General features: G+C 32.9%; 1 protein-coding gene across 1 annotated transcript in view; it reads left to right on the top strand.

The window, feature by feature from the left end:
• Positions 1-1846: 1846 nt before the first annotated feature.
• Ino80 (chromatin-remodeling ATPase INO80) overlaps positions 1847-23157 on the top strand; it is a gene marked incomplete at its 3' end in the record, with an annotated part of 44245 nt that continues 22934 nt past the window's right edge. The window contains exons 1-16 of the mRNA XM_088236698.1: positions 1847-1984; positions 2212-2461; positions 4051-4256; positions 6684-6979; positions 7555-7750; positions 9179-9316; positions 11186-11382; positions 11695-11884; positions 13190-13369; positions 15016-15271; positions 16393-16539; positions 16693-16833; positions 17189-17310; positions 19036-19325; positions 20382-20647; positions 22607-22788. Of these exons, the coding sequence (XP_088092824.1) occupies positions 2224-2461; positions 4051-4256; positions 6684-6979; positions 7555-7750; positions 9179-9316; positions 11186-11382; positions 11695-11884; positions 13190-13369; positions 15016-15271; positions 16393-16539; positions 16693-16833; positions 17189-17310; positions 19036-19325; positions 20382-20647; positions 22607-22788 (3045 nt within the window). The remainder of the gene's footprint in view (positions 1985-2211; positions 2462-4050; positions 4257-6683; positions 6980-7554; positions 7751-9178; positions 9317-11185; positions 11383-11694; positions 11885-13189; positions 13370-15015; positions 15272-16392; positions 16540-16692; positions 16834-17188; positions 17311-19035; positions 19326-20381; positions 20648-22606; positions 22789-23157) is intronic.

Genomic DNA, 23157 nt, shown 5'->3' with positions numbered 1-23157 from the left:
TATTGCCAAATGGCAATATCTTCCAACCAACAAATAAAATAATAGTTTTATTTTTATAATTCAAGTTACAGAACATATTCAATAGAAAATAAAGATTAAAAAGCTAAAGATATAACATGTAAATAGAAATAAACTTATTTGTTTATAAATTACCTTAAATCAAAACTATTGAAATGAACTAGTAAAATCAAAGTGAAGACTTGCCCATATATTATTTCATAAACTAAATAAAATCACAGCAATTTACTTAATTTGTAATAGCTATTTATTTGACTAAGGCATAATCATTGTGGTGGTGGTGTGGTACCAAAAGGCACTTATCGAATTCTTATGTAAAAGTTCTTACCCAAAAAGAGGTTGGGACTCTCTGCTCCGTAGGTAATAAAAATAACACAGAAGAAAAATTGATCATAATAACACTGCTTAATTATAAAATAAAATATTATTATAAATGAATAGTTAAGAAATTTCATAGATTAAAAAAGTGAATCATTCAATCACCCCTGATCGTAGGAAGTCTTCAATATGAAGAAGGAAATATAATTTTAAAATAAAATATTACAAAAATACTTTTAAAAACATGTAAATAACAATAATGAATTAATATAATACCCATGTATACAGCGGAACTGGAATAATTATATGCAAGCAGCATGGAATAAATTAAGGGTCACGTATAATAATTCATACAGGCAATTATTCCAACTGCCTAGGTATTGCAGTGCCTCCGAAATGTTTACAGCTGGACGGGTAAACACCTTCACTGCCCTACTTCGCCAAAGAGCCTGGAGCCTATGGGAACGCCTGAAAAGCTCTAACAACGCACTTCTCCAAGCCACTGCAGGGTGGATCCATTCGCCGTTGTTCGAGCGATGGCGGGATATGCTAAGACCACCATAAGTGCTGCAAATATAAAATTTTGTTTTTTGTTTATGTTTATATTTATTTTAATGTTTTATATTTATGTTTATATTTTTGTTTATGGTTATATTTATGTTCATGTTTATATGGTAGAATTGGCTCTGCACTATGTAGCCATTTTACTGGAATATAAAAATATATACACATATTTATAAATATATATACAAATGTATATATATATATATACATATATATATATATATATATATATATATATTTATAAATATACATATATATATTTATAAATATACATATATATATTTATTTATATATATATTTATATATATATATATATATATATAAGGTTGGCCTCCTGGTGTAATGGTCAGTGCGTTTGCCTACCAATTAAGAGGTCTCGGGTTCGATTCCCGTCATGGTTGATATGAAATATTTATTTAAAATGGTGTTTTCACACTATAATATTTCATAGTCCCTGGACTTGAAGTGTAAGACTGATCATCTTACCATAAAACCTTTACAGAATCTGTTAGCATAAAGAACCTGCTACCTACTGAACTTTTTTGTATATTATTTTTTATAATATCAAAGAACATTCATAGACAATAATTATATTGTTTTATTTTCATACCTTATTTATAATCTACTCAAATATTTTACTAAGTGAATCATAATTGAAATCGTGCAATATTCTATTAATAACAAATTCTTTGGTATTACATAGTAAAATAAAGCTATCTTTCTCAGAAAATATAGTAAAAGAGAGGTAAAAAAATTCGATTAAAAAATATTTTTGAATTTTGGTACAAATTTGTGTTCCAAGAAAGCTTCCACGATTGACGTCCCATTGGTTGAAATTTTCAAGATATTAAAATCTACCAATCATAGCGTGGGTATTTTTGAACGCGGTGGCACCTACTCTATCAATGATGGCGGGCACGGGTTTTTTCAAGCCCGAAACAGAAATGAGTAGTTATATGAGACGCGGTGAGCGTATACTTGGCTTTAAATTGGTAAATTTTTGCGCTCGCCATTTTGTTCAAATTGTCAGTTATTCAGTTAGATAACCGATGAAATGAAAACTTGATCGGATTTTCACCCTAATGTGAGTACACGATCGTGAAAGATTACAAATATAATAATGTCGAGTGTAAATTTGAAGGTTTTGTGAATGATAGGTTACCTAAATTAAACTGCGTCTTGTTCCGCATAATTTGAAGAATTGGTGTATAGTGTTATATTTCGCCGTCAATGTGTGATATCCACTTTGTGGGTGATAAATATTTACTCTTCGAGCGATGCAATATTTACATTTTTGTAATATTTTGACAGCACACACCTAGCATGGCAGAAAAACCGATAATGGGCTTCAGAGCCTCTAAGAAGAATGATCTTGCTAAACCATTGCATATCCAGAGATTGGAGGCTGCTTTGGATATCGGACCCTTCATGTCCTACATGAATCAGGTCCTGGGGAAAGACCACTCCAGTGACAGGGATTCTGACTCCAACAGCCACCTTACAGAAGAGAAAATGTGCGAAGGTGATAAGATTATTCATGGAGTTGTCACAACAAAGGAAGGTATGTGGAATATTTTGTTAAATTATCCTGTTATTTCATGTGTTATAATGTTTTAGTTATACTGGGAGTAATATTTCCTGTCTGGCTAGATGAATGGGACTTTTGGTGTGTGTGAAACCGTAAAATTGCCTGGTTTTACAATGTTTTCCACCCTCTAATTTGTTTGAATCTGCGATACAGTTATAAACCCAGTATTTTAAAGTTTCATACAAATCGGAGGAATGAAACGCTTGGGAGATTTCACGTTATCGCATGTGTATAGTAAACCACGAGAAACATACTGGTCTTAGTTTTGTATGATAGCATTTCTTACAGAGGTTATGTATAACACAAGTTTGTATGTTCTTGACCATAACCAGAGACGGCTTGTTCAGAAATCTGATCTTGGAACAAATCTGCATATGTTTTTACACATTTAATTACTGTATCTGTGATAGTGTTCTGTTTTATAAATAAAGTAATCCCTTTTAATTTGATTTATTTATATTTCGCATGATCGTGGAACAACGACACATGTGATTTTCTTCACGTGAGTTTACGTGAGAGCGGTTTAAATTTTTATTTGACACCATGTCACAACTTTAAAATAAATAAAAAAGGATAAAAAGCCTTTATTTAACCTTTTCAATATCAAAATAAAAGAAAGTCATTGTTGCAGTTTTTGCACATCCGTCAATGTTTTACGATTTATACAGCACAAGTGCCGTTTCATTGTAAAATTAAAAATAAAATAATAGATAAAAACAGTATAAAATTAAATTGTAAATATTATAAAAAATATATTAAATATTTTTATAAATATAAATGTATGCTTTGGTTATGATGTATTCCTCACTGGGAAATCCCGTGCTAAGGAATACATTTTACAAGTTTTTTTTGAAAAAGAACAGTTTTTATGTTGTTAAAAATATATATATTATAAATCAGGAGTGGGCATGCATGAGTTCAACATGAGCCAAATTCTAGAATTTCATACGCAAAAAGAGCCACATTCTTTATATTGAGTAGTATTAAATACACAAATTGTTATTGGCTACCTAGTGAGGCAGGTAATTAGAAAATAAAATATTTGGTATAAATAAAATAAATATGCAAACAATATAAATAATGTTTTCTTCGACAAAATGACAATATAATTATGCAAACATTTACATAATGAGGAAGTTCAGTGGTTTTTATTTTTATTTATTATTTGTTAATAGACTATTAAACTGAGCCAAAAATAATTTACATATCATATTATCAGCGCTACGATTTTTTTAAGTTTTTTATTTCTGAAATAACTCCACGTGTGACGTGAGAGGTTCTTCTCTGTTAGTTCTTCAGATTGGTTGGTTTATATGAACCAGTGATGTCATTCAAAGTAGTGTGTTTTTTCTTTGTACATTTTCAAGAATCTTTGCCCTACAATTTAATGCTCTAATTTTTACTGCACGAAAAAATACATTTTTAGTATCCAATTTCCCGTGGGGCTGAAGTTCCTTATTGTCAAATGTTTAGTCGACTCTTTAACAAATAAACTGTGATCATTGTTTTTCATGTTTCGTTTATTAAAAAATAATTAATAATTGTGATTTATTATTTTGCAGAAAGGCGAAGTGATAAGTTACGATTGTATAATATGGAAGGGGCTGGGCCGAGCGATGAAGAACGCGGGTGGTTAAGGTCCGCTCTCCTCTCGGATTCACCCAGCGACTCGAGTGACGATGAAATATCTGAAGCTCACCTTTCACGCATGCTCAAGGATCATCTCATTAGGAAGAAGTATGCCGCCAAGTATTATAAAAACCCGGAGGTGAGGCTGATGCTCAACGATAATTATGTTTTTAAAAAAAATATTTTGAGAACAAACAAATCACCATGGCGTTTCCTCGTATCAGTAAGTGGAGATGATAGAATGCCACACCACTCTGTCATTGCATATAGACCTCGCTTCCTCTACACTCATACATCTCCTCATGCATCTTTTAATACCCGAATGCAGAGACAAAACTTAAGGTGAGGAAAGTACATTCTATTGTCTTCACCTTCGGGTTATTCTTTGCATTTGAAATAAGAATGTACTTTCCTCACCTTAAGTTTTGTCTCTGCATACGGGTATAAGTCTTTCTTGTTTTCTGCATCCGTCAACGATCGCATCTTAAATATTTTTACCTATTGTTTTGCTGTCCATTCAGCACTACTTTCTTAATTTTGTCAACAATGCTTGTCTCAGCCTTAGATAATGCATGGACCTTGACATTTGTGCTCCTAATGTACATAGTTTTACCGCACATTTAGCTGAGGACTGAGAGATGGCATTTCGATCGCATTTATCCTACTTTAATTTTTTTTCCAATTCTGTACATCACTTCCATACATGAGGATCGGCACCGGGATATTTCATTGTGAACTGCTAATTTGGCCTCCCGTGTTAAACAGAGTATTATCATACTGTATTATGAGTTTTTATTTATCATTTTCATTATTATTATGGATAACAGGATAACTTATATACCTCAAGGGCGCTTTACAAAGTGATTATATAATGATATACATTTAATATTAACTTTTTCAATTTAAGAAAAACAATGTACTTGTGACCACATGCTAAGGATTTATTCAAATGATTTAGAGGACAGGTGGGTTTTAAGTTTTTTCCGAAACATCAATTCACTCTCACAGTTTTGCACCTCTGCTGGGAGAGCATTCCATGCTGTAGGGCCTGCGACCGCAAATGCGCGTTCGCCGAATTTAGTGCGCTGTTTGCGTAAAGGTATAATCACTTTTCCTTTCGACGTAGATGTAGCTGATCTAAGCGTAAGACGTCTGTCAGCTAGTTCATCTGAAATGCAGAGTTCCCTTAGATATTCTGGAGCAGAGTTGTGCAGTGACTTATACATAAGCCAGCGGAGTTTGTATTCCACCCTCTGTGAAAAACGTAGCCAGTGTAATTCCCAAAGTAGTGGAGTGATATGACTGAACTTAGAGATTCTAAAAATAAGTCTCGCTGTGGCATATATGTCGCCATCAAATAGTAAAATTGGCCACTCAATCGGGTGGTTAGCTTCCTCATAAAATTTTGGCGTTCTATCAAATGGCTAGGCTGTTTGTTGAATGAATTAAGATAGCTCAGCGTTCAACGAGATGGCTGGTTAAAAGCTAGCCGACTAGCCCTTTGAAAACAAAACAACCAATAGCCGCAGGTCATTTAGTTATTTTTTTTACCGCTGCAAACTGCAATGCTACCTGTCGATATGATGGCTATTTTTGAAAAATGCAAACCGTACCAATATAGAAAACTTCATTCTGATACTCTGTCAAAAAATAATAACAAAAAAATTGCAACATGCACTTGAGTACAATTGAACGTAGTTATGCAGAAAGCAGCCAGTCCACAATTAATAAAAAAAAATTGATATTGGTGTAATTGAATTCAGGAAGGTCAATTCTATGTTTTGCTTAAAACAGCCAGGCTGTTTTCATACAAAAAACTGTAATAATCACCTTTTGAAAAACTGTAATAATCACCTTCTGAAAATTTCACGATTTCGAAATGTCATGAAAATAAAGGTCACCTCATTCATACATTCAGAGTTTATATGTGGTTTTATTCAATATTAGATCTGGCTGTCATTAAAATCATTAAGTCTGGTCAAACACATAATTAAATTTATTTTTGTATTATTTGCCAAAGTAAAAGACATTCCAATTGTTGCGTATATTTGATTACTCACCCTTTTCACAAAAGTGCTATTATCTCAGTTTTACTTTTCTATGGCTGGCTGCTTTCTTCATATGTGCGTTCAATTAATGTTTTTGACTGCTGAAAACAAATTAAAATACCCATCGCTCTCAAACTAAGAGTCAATATAGAGTACAGTTATGCCAACTTAGTGGAAACAGAATGTACATAATTTCAACATTTACTTATAGAAATAAAATATGTATATAACATAGTGACTGATCAAAAATGATTGAAAAATTGACAACAATTCTATGTGTTTTATAATTGGGATATTAATTTATACAAAACCCCCACTTATACTAGAACATTCTGTTTAACTTGTAAATTTTTTCTTTCATGCTATATAATTTTACACATTATGTAAAAAAAATACAGCCTAAAATAAGATAGTACTTTGTGACATTGTCTCCATTCTTAATGGGGTATGATCTTTTCCTTTTTTCTGGTATTATTTCACCAAATCAAATTCAATTTCCGAGCAATTGAAATTTTCAGAATTCACGATACATGTACTACGGCGCCGGGCTTCTCTCCACCTACGACCGCTGGCCTTCCCTACAGCGGGGCGCACAGGCTGGCGCGCCCGCCCCACCTGCGGCGCCGACCCCGGGCCGCCGGCGCAGAGGGCGCGGGGGCACAGGCGGCGGCGCGCGGCCGCGAGGGCCCCGCGCGGGGGCGCCGCCCCGGGCCGGCAGCCAGGAGCGGGAGGACTGGGACGAGGCGGCTGTCAAGGAGGAAGAGGACAGCGATAGGGGGCTGTATGCGGGGATGAACCCCCGCGCCGCAGCTAGGTGAGATGGAAATCATCGGACATTTAATGAATGAATGTCCAGAGCCGTGTTCTACCAATTATCTGCATACACAATAAATAAATAATTTATTTGACCTTGAATAAAGTATATGTGCATATCTTTATGTGAAATATATACAATGGTTATTAGTTTAAGTATTAAAACAAAGTATCACAACATTTTAATTAGTTATAAAACTGAGAGATTGTTAAGATTATTTATATCCATATGAAACATCTGTCTAACAAGACAAATCCAATAATTTTTAAGAGCAATGGTTAGTTAGTGTAGGTATTTGCAGGGCTCTCTCAAAAGAGCTGTAACCTTTATCATGTGTCAACATATGGAAGAATTGAGGAAATTAGGATGTTTAAACATAGGCAGGTGAATGTTACACAGTGTGTAAAAGTGGCCACTTAAACCAGCCAATGACGGATCATAAGTCCTATGAATGCCTGGACTTTCATATTCCCTTCTCAAAAATGTTTTCCCTCTCTGTTACAACAAATTTAGATTAGACTAATATATTTTATTTAAGATTACCCGCTTCTGATTTCTTTCTGTTTATATTTCAGAGCTCGTAAAAAAGCTGCCATGGCTAAGAAGCCGGAGGTGTTGGCGGCTAGGAGACGGAAGCTGTGGCAGCTCATGTGTAAAAAAGAGTTGGGGAAGGTCCAACGCACGAGGGCAGCCCAGCACAAGGATACTCTGCAGAACTGTAAACGGATGGCTGCGTTATGCACTAAGCATCATCGTCAAAAGGCTATGCAGGTAATTTAATGTGCTATTTCTTACCCCTTAACTGGCATGCAAAATAGTTGCTGTTTTTTTTAGTCTCTTTGGTTTATTTTCAAACAGTTGAAATAAAAGTATTTTTTCACCGAGGTGTCATATACATATAATATGAATATTTATGTTTTTATGCTTTTTGTAATAATCATTTCTTAACTGAGTAAAAAATAAATGTAAATTAGTTTATCTGGGTTATTATTGTTCCGTGTGTCGTTTGCTGTCTTTGTTGATGTTTTGGATCGCATTGCAGTGTCCATTAGCAGGAATTTTTTTTCTTTAAAAAAATTAATAATTGCATTTTTATGATAAATCATTTTCAAATCCAAACCCAAATATTAAAATTTTTGACAATTTTTAAAGAGTTGTAAATAACTCTCTATTAGAAAATGGGAATCAAGATGGGTAGAGTGGGGTTTGAACCTCGGACCTCTGATCTGTGAGCCCGCAACACTAGGTTGATGTAAATCTTGTGCAAACGACACGATAACCCAGAAAACGTTGCAATATTGTGTTGTGGACTCTACGACAACTTGATTTTTATTTTCACTATGCATGTTATTTATAATTGCATATTTGGAAACAGTTATCAGTTAGAAATATTTGCTTGAATCATAAGCATGCAGAAATTCATTTGAAAAATAATTTATTTATACATCAACGGTGTTTGAAAATATTTGTAAATAATTTTACAGAAAACTGGTTCCAAATATAATGAAATTTTTACGTTTTATTTTATTTATTTAACACAATTATTCCATTTATTAACCATCAATTTAATAATCTCAGCAACAATATTCTAAATAGCAACAGCTGTTTCTATTCATATTCTAGACGCACTGTATCTGAATTATGCTATTTACATAAATTATTAAATAATAAAGTAGACTCTTTTAACCTACTCTCCAAAATTAATCTTAATGTCCCCTTTCGCGTGACAAGAAATAAGTATTTATTTCATCTGCCAGTCTGTAGCACTAACTATGCACAACACTCTTTCCTCTATCGTTCTTGCTCTAACTATAATGCTTTTTTTCATCTATTGATATATTTTACATGCCCCTTAATGTACTTAAAAATAAAAAAAGACTTATTTTTTCTGGTTGCGATACGATCCCACTCACTATTTAATGATGCTCACACTTACACACACCTGAACACTTACTCCCACACTAATACACATAAACACACATCTACACTTACTCTTATACAAATACACATAAACACATCCTTTTGTTGTAACACAATTTAATAATATGTATGATTTTTATTTAGAAACTTCACTGATCTGTCTTTAAACCGTATTTTTAAAAAATAAATTATTATATCACTGTCGACTGTTTATTTCTTTAAAATAAATAAATACATCCAATGTGTTTTATGTGTTATGGCTGTTTTTTTTTTTTCTAGTCACAAAAGAATATGAAGGAGACAGTTTGGCGGTGTAAGAGACTAACAAGAGAAATGCAAGCTTATTGGAAAAGGTACGACCGAGTCGAACGCGAAACTAGGAGAAGAATGGAAAAAGAAGCCGAAGAACAAAGAAAAGTTAGTAAAATAATATAACATAAAAATTATAACTTTTTTTACTACAATTTACCGTGAATCTTTCTGCTAAACTAAATTCAGAAGTGTTAACCTTATTTATAGCAAACTTTTACTAACTAGTTCCTTTTCAAAATTTAGCAAATCTTTCCATAGTAAGATTACTAAATATATATATATTTTTTTGTAAGTTAGCTACCTTAATAGACTTTCACCTTTCATGGATCATAAACTGGGTGAATAGACATTACAGTAGTAATATTAAAAGTTGCAAAATTAAATTATCCATTGGAACAATAAATTTCTGACCTTACTCTAATGCATAGGATGGTCTGCACTCAAATAGATTGCCAAAATCAATATATAATATGATATAAATATATGAAATGGATTTAGAATAATTAATTGTATTTTAGAAATTAATATGAATATTGTGGAGAAACATAAATGTAAAAAAATGTTCATACATAAATATAAAAAAAAATATATATATGTTGTTAGAAAAACGTGACGTGATTGGCGTTGGTTGTGGTGACGTCAAGATTCGTGATAATGTTCTAAACTAATTTCAATGGCCAGGAACAAATAAACATGAATCGTTACGTATTAGGGGCGTGGCCAATGGAATGACCGTTTTTGCGGGAATTCAAAATTACAAATTTAAAAATATTTTTTATGCTACTAATCATTACTTTAAAAATGTAAAAAAAAACCGTGATAATTCACTATTCCTTTTACAGAAGCCCATTTAAAATATGAATGAGAACTATTTTAATTGTTGATTAAGTAAGGAACGCAGACTAAATTTTCGGCGTCATTTATTGGTTGGATTCGATCAAATGACATCGAGATGACAAGTCGATAGAACACACCGAGGTAGATAGAGACAGTACAGAAGTTAAGTATACCGTCTTGGTATGTACTGATGAAGATAGCCTTTGTAATTGGCGCCCTGTTGTTAAGGGTATATACTTTATTCACATTTGAAATATTTATTGTAAGAGCCCTCCGGGCGATACTGGAATAATATATTTTTTTAATGTGCTCCAATTATTATCGCAGTCTGGATGTAGTGATATGGTCAAGTATGCTTCCGTATCACAAGTGTGGATGAAAGCAGTAAAAATATGTATTATATTTTTCAACATATTAGAGATTAGAGGATGTGCAGCCTGACTTTTCTTAATATAAACATATTCACATATTTTCTCACTGGATTATGGCACTAGGGAAATGTTTTTTTTTGCATTTAGATATCCGCCATTGGCGTTTCCCTATTGTTTGTTATTGTTTTAAATTTTTATTTATAGGAGCTAGGACCATTCAAAACAGAATAATATGTCTACTTCAGAACAGGTATTTACTATACCTAGTGAGAATACACTGTGCCTAATATGTTTGCATGTATTTTAATTTAGCATATTTGTATATTTTTTACCTTCTTCACTGTTTTTGCAAACAGATCATAAAAATACTATGCTTTACTTATAATAAACACCGATTTTTTCGGCACTGAACTGAAAAACCCTTAAAAGTGCCTATTTTTATATCATGTCTTCGGACGTATGGTATACAAATATGATAACTATTCTTGAAAAAAAAAAATCATTTGCCGATACAGAAAATTTCTTACCGATAGATACTCTTTCTTTAAAAAAAAAGCAAAATCAATCCAATTTTGGGGTAGGAAAAACGGGAATATGAGACCTCGATTTTGTCAGGTATAATCAGTTCGACGTGCAGTGGTCCTTTTCGCACAGGATTTGGGGAGGCATCTGCGAGAGAGCGACAGAAAATTTATATTCAAATACCTATTTGTCAAACTGCTCTTCCATCCTATATCCTCTTCATCACAATTTTTTTGTTTTGCAGATGGACGTTGAATTCATAGAGGCAAAGCGTCAGCAGCGGAAACTCAATTTTCTCATTACGCAAACTGAACTGTACGCACATTTCATGTCACATAAAATAGGAAAGGATATCTCTCCGAGTGCACAGAAGCGTATTCTAAGTCAGCTGGATGAAGAATCTACACCTAGAAGTATGGCGCATTTGGATACTTATGATGTGTGAGTCAAATTTTTAAAATAAGTTTTTTCGTTTTTGTGTGGTCTATGGTTTTATTCAGAAACCACCACCTTCATACATTTATTTCATTTAGATATTATGTAGCTATTTTAGCTGCTTATCTATGTAGCTGTAGATTTTGGGTTTATTTCTGAAATAAAGTCTAAAAAATTAAAAAGTCTTTTAATAATCATTGATTCAACCATAAAATATGTGTGTAGGCATAAATATAAATTTACTAGACTTTCTGATTGTCTTTTTATAAAGCCGCTTAATTCCTCTACAATAAATATCATATCTATCTATTTCTACAGAGACACAATGAAAGATCGCGCTAAGCACAATGCTTTGGATGCGTTTGAGTCTGACCGCGCTCGTGCACGACAGTTCCTTGGGAATACTCCGAACTCCGGTGGAGAGCACGCACAGCCTTCCCTCTTCAGGGGGACTCTCAAGGGATACCAACTCAAAGGAATGAACTGGCTCGCCAATTTGTATGACCAGGTAATCAATATTTTAAAAATACATTAAACTAGTTGGACAAGAGAAAATGTAGAACTGTAACTCGATTTCCGTTTTTCCAGCACAAGTTATTTACGACTTTTCAGAAATGATCTGAAAATTTAAATATTTGATTAAATAATAAGAACTCAAAAACACTGTAAACTAACAAAGTCTTAGACATGAACACAAGCATAAAAAACATGATGTATGAAAATGCATAACGAGATTGTTGGATTTTTAAACATTTCAATGGCAAAACTCAAAAATAAGGTAGTAACATGGCAAAACTGAAGTAAATTGACGCAATTGTTTGGTCTATGTCCTAGCAACAAAAAACAAAAAGACGCCATGAAATTTTTAATCAGAAAATTCTGAAAATGAATCTTTTCCTAAATGAGACACGTTTTTGCAATCTATTCCAGGCATAACCGCCAACGAGTTACTCAAAATATTTAGATGAATGTGTCCTCACTGAGATATCCCATGCTGAGCACGGATTTTACTTTTTTTTTTTTAACGAAGAGTTTAACTGACCAAAACCACCAGTTTTCATACAAACCTACAATAAATGGTGTATAATTGGATTACTTAAATGACACAATTGATTTATTTGGAATATTTTTATACAAAATTGTTATATCAGTTGGTGCCCTAGTTCTTGTATGTTCAATAGACCATTTTGCAAACTGTACAAAAGGCATTTTATTTGTTTTCAAAGTCAAGTAAGTAAAATCAGTGAGTGGAGATTGGCGCTAAAAAAATGTTGAAAATACTATTTACTAACATAAAAAATAATAATTCTTTAGCTACATGAACGCGTGAAAGGAAAATGAACATATTGGCCTTCATAACTCTTTTTTTTTCGGTCTATTGAACATACAAGAACTAGGATAGCGTTTCTGCATAAAATTTCCTGGCTAGCTATTCCGGTCTCGCTCAATGCTGCGAGTTATGGTCTTCAAGGATGTCATGCACTAGGTGTCTCTATTCCTTCTGGTCCCGTTATTTGGTCGGTCCGTCTTGTAGGCGATCATCCTCTTGCTCGCTTACCCTCAACTGTCCCTTTTACTGGCAGCTTTTCGAAACTCCTCGTCTTTATAGCGATATGTTCAAAATATTAGATCCTTTTCATGCATGTCGTGGGGAGTCTTTTGTCTATTGATTGTTCCTGCAGGATAGAATCATTTTGGAAAAGCTCAAGACCAAGTTAGGCAATGAGTAATAAAAAACAAAAAAAGGAAATGTATTTGATGTAATTTAAGTTATGTCAGCAATGTTTAATTAGCATTGCAATTTAAATTCCAGGGCATCAGTGGTATTCTGGCCGATGAGATGGGTCTGGGTAAAACAGTCCAGTGTATCGCCTTCCTGTGTCATGTGGCTGAACGTTTAGGAGTTTGGGGTCCCTTTCTTGTGGTGTCTCCAGCGAGTACGCTTCACAATTGGCAGCAGGAGATGCAACGCTTTGTTCCTGACTTTAAAGTGGTAAGATTTCAAATAAGACAATATTTAATAGATATTTCAGCTGTGATAGAGAATCTCCACGTGAAGGAAATATGGGGGTCTGGGCATATACGGGGATTATTACATGTCATTTGGTTTATGTGGCCCCTTTACACATTGTAAAGTGGCCACAAAAACCATCATCATCATTTTCTCATCTGCACCCAGTGGTGCATAGGGTACTGCACTTGTATTCCAATTGCAGCGAATCTCAATCATTTAATACGTGAAAGCAAGATGATCAGTCTTACCCTTCAGATCTAGTCCAGGAACCATGAAATATTACAGTGAAAATCATCTTTATAAAAATATCATTTCATGTCGATCCTGTTGGGAACCGAACCCATAACCCAGAGGTGGTCGACGCCAGAGAGACTTGACATGGTGTATGAAGAAGAATTGAATAATTGTATCTGTGAATTTGTGCTGAGAGAAGATTTAACAATACGTATGAGAGCACTCACCCTCCATTGGGTAGCTTGGCTCTTTAACCAGTTGCTTTGAGGGTCATATTTCCAATACCGCCCATAGAAATTTCAACTATATTTATTTATTTATTCACACTCTTTATCAAAATACAATTCCATATTCACTTTGCCCAGCTAACAAGGGTACATATCCGGTTCCAAGCTAGGCAATTAATATTACTTCAATATTACTTCAATACATTGTCCAGAACGGTCGTTGGTTAAGTTATTGTTCCAACAGCGTGCGCGTGAAGTTGGCGCGGTTACTTAGAAATTCATGTTTTTATGCCGTTGTCGGTTTTAAAAAAAATGTAATTACCGATATTTATACTTGTATTTGTAATTGTTTATATTCTATAATAAAATTCTGTGTATAAATTTATTTTCTAACATGACTAAACAATCATTAGTCAATAAACTGACCGATATAAAATTTAGTTTTTCTAAAATTCTAAAAAAAAATATTAATTTTTTTATTGAATTTATTTTATGTGGGCAATAAGTATTTTAAAATATAACATTTGAAATTCAAATTCCAAAATAATTCATTTGCCCTATAAAGGGTTAAAGACCTGACTTGGAGGGGGCGAGAATTGACTTACGAGACCTGTCACATTTTTTTTTTTTTTTAATTTTTTTTGTTTTTTTACAAATTAACATATTATTAAAACAGAGTATTAAAAAAACAAAGCATAATTACATATCAATGAAATACATATTAATAGAAAAATAGTAAACAAAAAAATCCCACAAAGGCATGGCCTGTTCGTGGGTATACAAGTAAATGTTAATAAATTTTTGCTCCTATAATAAATAATGGACAGTTATAATATTTTTGTATAGCATAAGAAAGAAAAAATAAAATATTCTGTAAAAGATAACATGGTATTTTTTTTTATAGTAGTTATAACAGGAAATAAAAAATATTTGAAAAAAAAACACAAAATATTCCTTATTATTAAAAGGCAACAAAATAAATCATAGAAAAAAAGAGTTCATGTCTTTAGTTTGAATCCAGGATAGCGCATGTTTTTTAAAAGAAGGAAAATTTTGAAAGATCAACATTAGATCTACACGGGTCGCAGTGGCATCAGGAACGTATTTAACACTGACCTCTGTCTTTGAGATTAAGAATAATAATTTATCAATTTCTTTTTGCAGGTTCCTTATTGGGGCAATCCGAATGAGCGCAAGATCCTCCGGCAGTTCTGGGAGAGGCGTGACCTTCACACAAAGGAGGCCGCCTTTCATGTGGTAATCACGTCCTACCAGATCGTAGTCGCCGATGTCAAGTACATGAACAGGATCAAGTGGCAGCACATGATACTGGACGAGGCTCAGGCCATCAAGTCCTCGGGGTCGCAGAGGTGGAAGCTGCTACTTGGATTTAGCTGTAGAAACAGACTCCTGCTTTCTGGTGAGATTTCATATTTATCTTATTTTATATAAACTGCCATGCAGGCACTTGAGTCGTATCTACTACAATATTTTGTCAATTTTGAGTTACCTATTGATTTGTGATCAGCACATAACTTATATCCGACTAGTTTTTTTTATTGGATAACTGGATGTTGAAAAATCAAATTATACACACAAACAACTATAATATGTGTAGTGAAATTAGGGAATTTTGTGGATTGGTCTTAATTTTCTTGTTAAAATGCAGTAAATGTACATGTCAATGCAAATTATGTGTAAATAATAACACTTGTGTGTATTCGATTTATATGATCTATTAACATACTGTCTCTTCTGAATCATACAGTCTATTCTGCAGTATGGAATCGTAGGCTGGGGAGGAGCTTACAATACAAATTTACATCCACTTTTGATTGCCCAGAAAACCATCGCTAAAATTATATTTAAAAAACCCAGAACTTACCCTTCAAATTTAATTTTAAAGAACTAGATATACCTTCAATTGATGACATCTTTAAAAAAGCAGCTATTATACAAACTTTCAAAGTAAAAAACCCACTAATTTACAAAATTCTCGAAACTCTAGATTTCCAAATAATTTGACTTTACACAGATGCAATACAACTGGATCTTTAAATCTTTATTCAAATGTTAGAAAAAAAAACTTTAATAATCTTCCATAAATTTTAAAATCAATATCAAATATTAAAACATTTAAATCTAAATAAAAAAAACACATAAGACCCTAGCCTGAATTCCATACAGTAGAAAATTGTATATATTTTAGAATATAATATCTAATTTTAAGGAATTTGTTTTAGATAATAAATATAAAATATGTATATAGATACTAAATATATATATGTATAAAAATAAATTTAAAACAAACTCCCTCTCTAAACACGAGTTTTCACTCTATTTGAGGGGTAGAAGATTTTTTCAATAAATATAATAAAAAAATTAACAATCTGTGGTGGAATGGAATTCCATTGTAATGAAATAATAATTAGAGTCTCAAGTCTCGCATGGAAGCCCTAAACATAATACAGGAATGTGGCAATTATTTACCCTGGCAATTACATTACAAATAATTATTTTTATCATAATATTTAATTACAGGAACTCCCATCCAGAACAGTATGGCAGAGTTGTGGGCACTGCTACATTTTATCATGCCGACACTTTTTGATTCTCACGATGAGTTCAACGAATGGTTTTCCAAAGACATCGAAAGTCACGCAGAAAACAAAACTGCCATTGATGAAAGTAAGTATGAAACACATTAATTTTTGGGCAGGTTGTCAATATGCATGAATGCAGGAGACCTGTGACCGAGTGTTACCCCCCACTCCCTTATTGATGGACTGTACAGTACCTCCAATGTCATTATTAATTTTACTGTCCTTTTTTGTTTTACAGAACATTTATCACGGTTACACATGATCCTCAAACCGTTTATGTTACGAAGGATAAAGAAAGATGTAGAAAATGAGCTCTCAGACAAAATTGAGGTTATGGTGTATTGTCCACTCACGACAAGACAGAATCTCCTTTATTTTGGTAAGCGGTGGTGTACTCATATTTTATTCATTACAGATGTAATTATTTTAATTTTAGTATTAGCAAAAAAAATAAATGTTTTGCATCGAAGAGTAATAATTCTCTAGAGAAGCCCTTAAGCTCTATTGCATAGAACAAAAGCGTTCCAAATTTTTTGTTTGGTTTTTAGTTTAACAACAAACATGTAATGAACGGTTTCGGTTTGCGCTCGCAATTCTCAACACAAGTATTTACGGCCCATTGTATTGCTGTGATCTGTAGCTAACTTCGTGGTCAATAATCATAGAATTTTTTTTTGTATTGGTATTTTCTTGCTTATTGTAGTTGTATGTTATAGTAAGAATTTCTTTTTCAGCCCTTAAGAAAAAAATTAAAATTGACGATCTCCTTCACTATTCAGTAGGGGGGGAACCTGGACACAGTGTAGATAAAAATTTTACTTCTAATCTTATGAATCTAGTCATGCAATTCAGAAAGGTGAGTTTTTTTTTAAAAACATTTCATAATATGCAATATTTTTTTATCAATAAAAATAACGATTCGACCTCGCTTAGAAACATCCCGTCGATGCCTTAGGAGAACCCTAACCCAAGTTGCCTCTTCACACCTGCGGGCTCCCGCCCTCCTGAAAGGCCATCTATAACAATTTTTCAGCTGTATTCGGCAGAACTTAGTGATGCGGGATTGACGTCGGAGGAGGTGAGAGTGATGGCTGGTGACAGGGTCTCCTGGGGTGCAATTATGAATTTTCTCTACCCCCTAGAGAGTGATTAATTTGAAGATTTTTTTTTTAATGCGACGACACTTTGCTTCATATAATAGCCACACCGATGATTAAACGTCAAATGGTGTATAAAACTGCTTCAAAAACGGAAATAAAACTAATACGGTTTGGTCAATTCAACCTAATTAAGTGTTTTGGGTAATGCTTAAGGTTGCAATAATATTCTAAATGAAAATCATCATGTTTGATTTCATGTATTCATATTTCTTGACGTTTAATCATCAGTGTGGCCATATATGAAGCAAAAATTAATCGCATTGAAAAAATAAATATCCCCAAATTAACCACTTTCCAGGGGATAGAGAAGACTCATAATTGCACCCCTGGAGGCGTCTGGTGATGTCCACATACTCCATTTAAAAATAAACAAAGAAGAATAATAATATGTATTTATTGATAAATTAATTATATTTAAAAAAATTATATTTTGGCGTTTTCTGTCAGGACTTCAAATAATCTATATGTGTGTAAAACTTGTACATTCGTAGTGTTCTATTATTAAAATTGGGTGAAAAATAAACTTTTCTACCATTTGGCACTGAAGTAAAAACTGTTTTTACTCTCCCCTGAACAAAAGTAAGTTTGACAAGTCAGGCCGTCAATATAAAAATCAATATTGAAAATTAGGTTGTGGTCATGTGGCTAGTGTCTCAGACTCGCGGATCAAAGGTCCGTGGTTTGCACCCCCCCTTTTTTTTAATAAAAAATAAATATTAGCGTTCTTATAATTTACTCAAATATTTTGATTTTGCTGGCCATTTTCAACGAGTTGTAAATAACTCACTATTAGAAAATTAAAATCAAGTTGGGGAAGAGTCGGGTTCGAACCTCGGACCTCTGATCCGTGAGTCCGCAACATAAGCCACGGGACCAAGCCCAATTTAACTCTACCCCAACTTGATTCCCATTTTCTAATAGTGAGTTATTTGCAACTTGTTGAAAATGGCCTGCAAATTTAAATATTTGGGTAAATCATAAGAACGCAAATATTATTTTTTTCATAAATAATAAAATAAATAAAACAACTTTGTTTTTAACCACTAGTTTTTATTTTTCACTGACCGGTTTCAAAGCAAACAAGCTTCTTTGTCAAGGTTTACGTAACGTAAAAAATAAAAATTAGTGGTTAAAAACAAAGTTGTTTTATTTATTTTATTATAATGAATAACCACAAAGTTAGTGCTTCAAATATAAACTTTATATTATTTTTTTCCTTAAAAAAAAAAAATATGTCTTACAAACTAAAGGCTGTTCGTGCAATTGAAAAAGTAATGTATTTTATGAAAAAACAAAGTGATATGGCATTCTATTCTCTCTGCCTACCCCTACGGGGAAACAGTGTGATGGTTTGTTAGGAAGATATTGCTTAAAGCGATAAGCCAGTGTATGTTGTATAAAAAGTTGTATTTTTCTTTCAGGTTTGCAACCATCCCGAGCTTTTTGAAAGGAGGGATGTAAAATCACCACTCTTCATTAAATGTGACGAGTATCTAGTTCCAAAATTAATTGCCGAAGATACTTCGCTGTCAATACCCCTGCCCTCCAAACTACATTTATTATTTAACAAGTTTTCAATATTCGCCAAGGAATATATGCATAGGAATTTATTTAACGAGGGGTGCGCCGGAGGGGGGTTTGGCTTCTCAAGGTTTATCAACATGTCCCCGGAAGAAATTTACAGTATAACTCTAGGAGAATGGTTTAGTTTGTAAGTATTCTGTGTGATATTATTATGCTTTGTATAAAAGTCAACCAAACTAATAAAATAAAAATATCCAGAGCATGTTTAAGTTGGTCCATCAAAATATTAATGAGTTTAATCGCAGTTATTTTTTATATGATATAATTCACATAAATGCCCGGAGGGCTTTTAGATGTATGGTACATAGATAAAAGATATAAAGTAAGGAATAAAATTTTGTTTTTGGTACATTCAAATACATCACAGATTACTATTAAGAAAACATATTTTTTAAATACACATATAAATATATATATACAGGATGTTTTTTAAACCCTGTCACATCCGAAACCACGATGATCAGTATGAGCAAGAAGACATATTGGCACATTAAAATATTTTTTTAGAATAAATAAAAATTTAAAAAATAAAATATCAAAAAAAGCAAATGGTTGCTTACTTCTGCAGGGGTAAAACGAGGTGGGGAAGGGGGGAGTCTGACACTGCGCCGCGCTCCCCTCACTTCTCCCCTGCAGAAGTAAGCAACATTTGTTTTTTTAAATATTTTATTTAAAAAAAAATTCTTTGTTCTAAATATTTTTTAAAATATGCTAATATGTCTTCTTGCCCATACTGATCATTGTGGTTTCGGATATATATATATATATATTTATATATATTTATATATATATATTTATATATATAAATATATATAAATATATATTTATATATATTTATATACAGGGCGTTCTTTAAACCCTGTCACATCCAAAACCACGATGATCAGTATGAGCAAGAAGACATATTGGCACATTAAAATAATTTTTTGGAACGAATAATTTTTTTAAAAAAGATATCAAAAAAAGCAAATGGTTTCTTACTTCTGCAGGAGAAAAACGAGGGGGGAGTCTGATACGCAGACAACCGAAATAACACATTTTAACCAGTACTAGCATACTGGAAGCCGTAATAGATTCAGATAATTGAGCTTTTGTACAGCTAGAATGTTTGCTAAACAGTGTTTTATGAATTATATATAATATTGACAGTAAAATGTATTTCAAAAATCTTTTTTTTTTTCAGAATTATTTATATGTTGGCAGCCCACGAATGTTACGAGAAGATAAGACACAGGCAGATGTGGTGGACAGGAAGAGAAGATGAGAGTATAAAGAAGGAATTCGACCAATCCCCTCGATGCTCCCAAACTGCCAATAATTGTTACTACAATGCTACGCTGAAAAAGCACCAACTAGTCATATGTCCTAATGGAAACACTATTCAATTCAACAAAAGAGAAAGTCCAACCTGGGAAGGGTTATTATTTACTGATCCGATATCAACAACAAGTAAATTCAAAAATGATTTATTAATAATATTTTAATTATGTCAATCCCTTGTTGAGTTATCAAGATTCATCCATTACAACAGAATGAAAACATTTTTGAGAAGGGAGCATGAAATTATGGGAATTGACTAGGGTATTGTTGATTAAGAGAAAAAGCAGTCTGATTTTTCGTCATACAAACGTATTCCTGTATTTTTTTCCTTTACATAGGATTCATTGAATCACTTAAAAATGTCAATTATGTATATAATACAATTTAGCAATTAGTAAATTAAACTCAACAAACTAATAAATTCAAATCAATAAAACATTTAAAATTGACAAACTGAAAACAATAGACACGAATCTATAGCGAAGCTGTCTTGTCCTGCAAATATTCTTCGACTCTATAGTAGATCTTTCTAAACAGCCTGTGATTGACAAAATTTTTCAAATTCTTTTTTTCAAATCCTGAATTTCAAGAGATAACTTGTAGAATCATGCAGTTTGAGGCAATATAATTATTATTACAGAATGATTATTTTTTTGCAGTCTAGTATTGGGCATAGCTAGTTTATCTTTATTTTTTGCATTGAATTTATGAAAATCTCTGTTTTACTTAAAGTCCATCAATATGATTGTGAATATACATTATATTTTCGTAAATATATTGACTTGTGACCGTCAATATGTTAATACCTTTGAACGGATCTCTAAGTGACTCCGGGTTACGGCCCCAGAGCGGTGATATTTTGCAAACTATAGATATTTACTGTTTGAGTGTCTATCGTTTTGCTTTTTTGATAAATTGTTTCTTATGGGAGCTAGGACCATCAAAAAACGCGCCCAGTTTTATTTGCCGTTTTTGGACGCACATACACAAGTGTGATAAATAATTTTGAAAAACAGAAAAGCTACCGAAACAGAAAATTTAATTATGATACTCTTTCTCAAAACAATCGACAAATCGGTTCAGTTTTGAGGTGCGGAAAACGGGACAGCGAAATGTCAATTTTAGTTGGCAAAATTAGTCCAACATGCAGTTGTCTTTTTCGCACAGTATCAGGGAGGCATTTGCGAGAGAGTGAGTGACAGAAAAACAATGTTCAAATACATATTCATTAAAATTCCCAGGCACCGCCTATCCTCTTGAGGGACTGTTTTATAAACTATTTATTAAATTTCCGTAAGTGCTACGATCTGTTAACCGTTTGTAAGGATAACTGACAATTGTGTTTTTTGATTGTATTTTGATCAAAATTCTATTTCTAGTTGTGATTTCTAAGCAGTATTCTAAATTTGAATACACGCATATTAAAAGATTGTTGTTAGCTCAATGGCTTTGTTTTGTTGTTTGTATATCTAATTCTAATTCAAAATTTTTGTGTATAACCTTCGCCGAATATAACATGATGTAAATAAATATAAGGATAAGAATTGAACATATAGGATTTAAGGAAATATGGGCATTACAACAGAATAGTGAATGTTACATAGTTTGTAAAGTGATCACTTAAACCAGCCAATGACAGATAATAAGTCCTGTAAATGCCTCAACTTACTTTTATTAATAATGTTCTCCATCTCTGTTGTAACAGATTCTGTGCAAATAGTGCAGAGACAAATACTATGTAAAAATCATAATGGAAAGCTGTCGATACATTTTTAGTATATTGGAATCCATTCATTTTTAAATGTTTTTGATATATTTAGAATCTGTGCGCAAGTGTTTGTTCAGGTGGATGAAGAATACAGTTTTTAGATTGAAATATTTATTTAAAGGTTTTTTTACACTGCAATATCTCATAATAGTTTTTTTTCTTAATATGTGCTTGTTTTCTTTAACCTATCAAACGGAACTTACTTTCTGGATGTACTCCAATTTCTTGTTAAGTTTTCTGATCCGTGTAATGCGGCCTTCATAGTTTGTTATTCGATAAAGTGATTCAGAATTCATTTAAGTGTTTGTATTTCTTTCCAGGCTCCATGTACTTTACCCACGCAGATCACCATATCCACAGTATGGTAGAGACCATGGAACATCGGTTGATCCGAAGTAAGCACGCCTCTCCATCCACTGTACCGGCGCCGCAGATTTCCCCCTCTTCCATTATCAAGTTGGAACCGGATACCCTTAGTCTGCAGCTGCCCACTTCTCCAAAGGTAAAGTTCTTTTTCATCCAGGATGTAGAAAACTAGAGTTACATATAATAAATCTTAACTTATCTTAATAGACTCCATCAATTAAAAATGAATTATTTATGCAATTAATATTTGAAGCAGTAGCACATATAATTAAGAATAGTCCAGAAACCGCATACGCACATCAAATAGAAGGCGACTAAACTACTCATAAATGAGTAGGTTTACGTTTTGACCTATTAGTTTCTTTATAGTCGTCGCTCAGTACGCAACTCCTGATTTGTGTTCAACTATGCCGTGTTGTGTCCTTTTAAAGTGTAGAAATACTGCTAGGATTTTAAAGAAACAGGATGCAATCATATTTCATGTGTAATTAGCAAATGAATGTGT

This window comes from Micrasema longulum, unplaced genomic scaffold (genome assembly GCF_059751315.1).
Source record: "Micrasema longulum isolate JH-2025_06_02 unplaced genomic scaffold, ASM5975131v1 h1tg001596l, whole genome shotgun sequence".
NCBI lineage: Eukaryota > Metazoa > Arthropoda > Insecta > Trichoptera > Brachycentridae > Micrasema > Micrasema longulum.
This window is presented reverse-complemented; position numbering and strand designations above follow the sequence as displayed.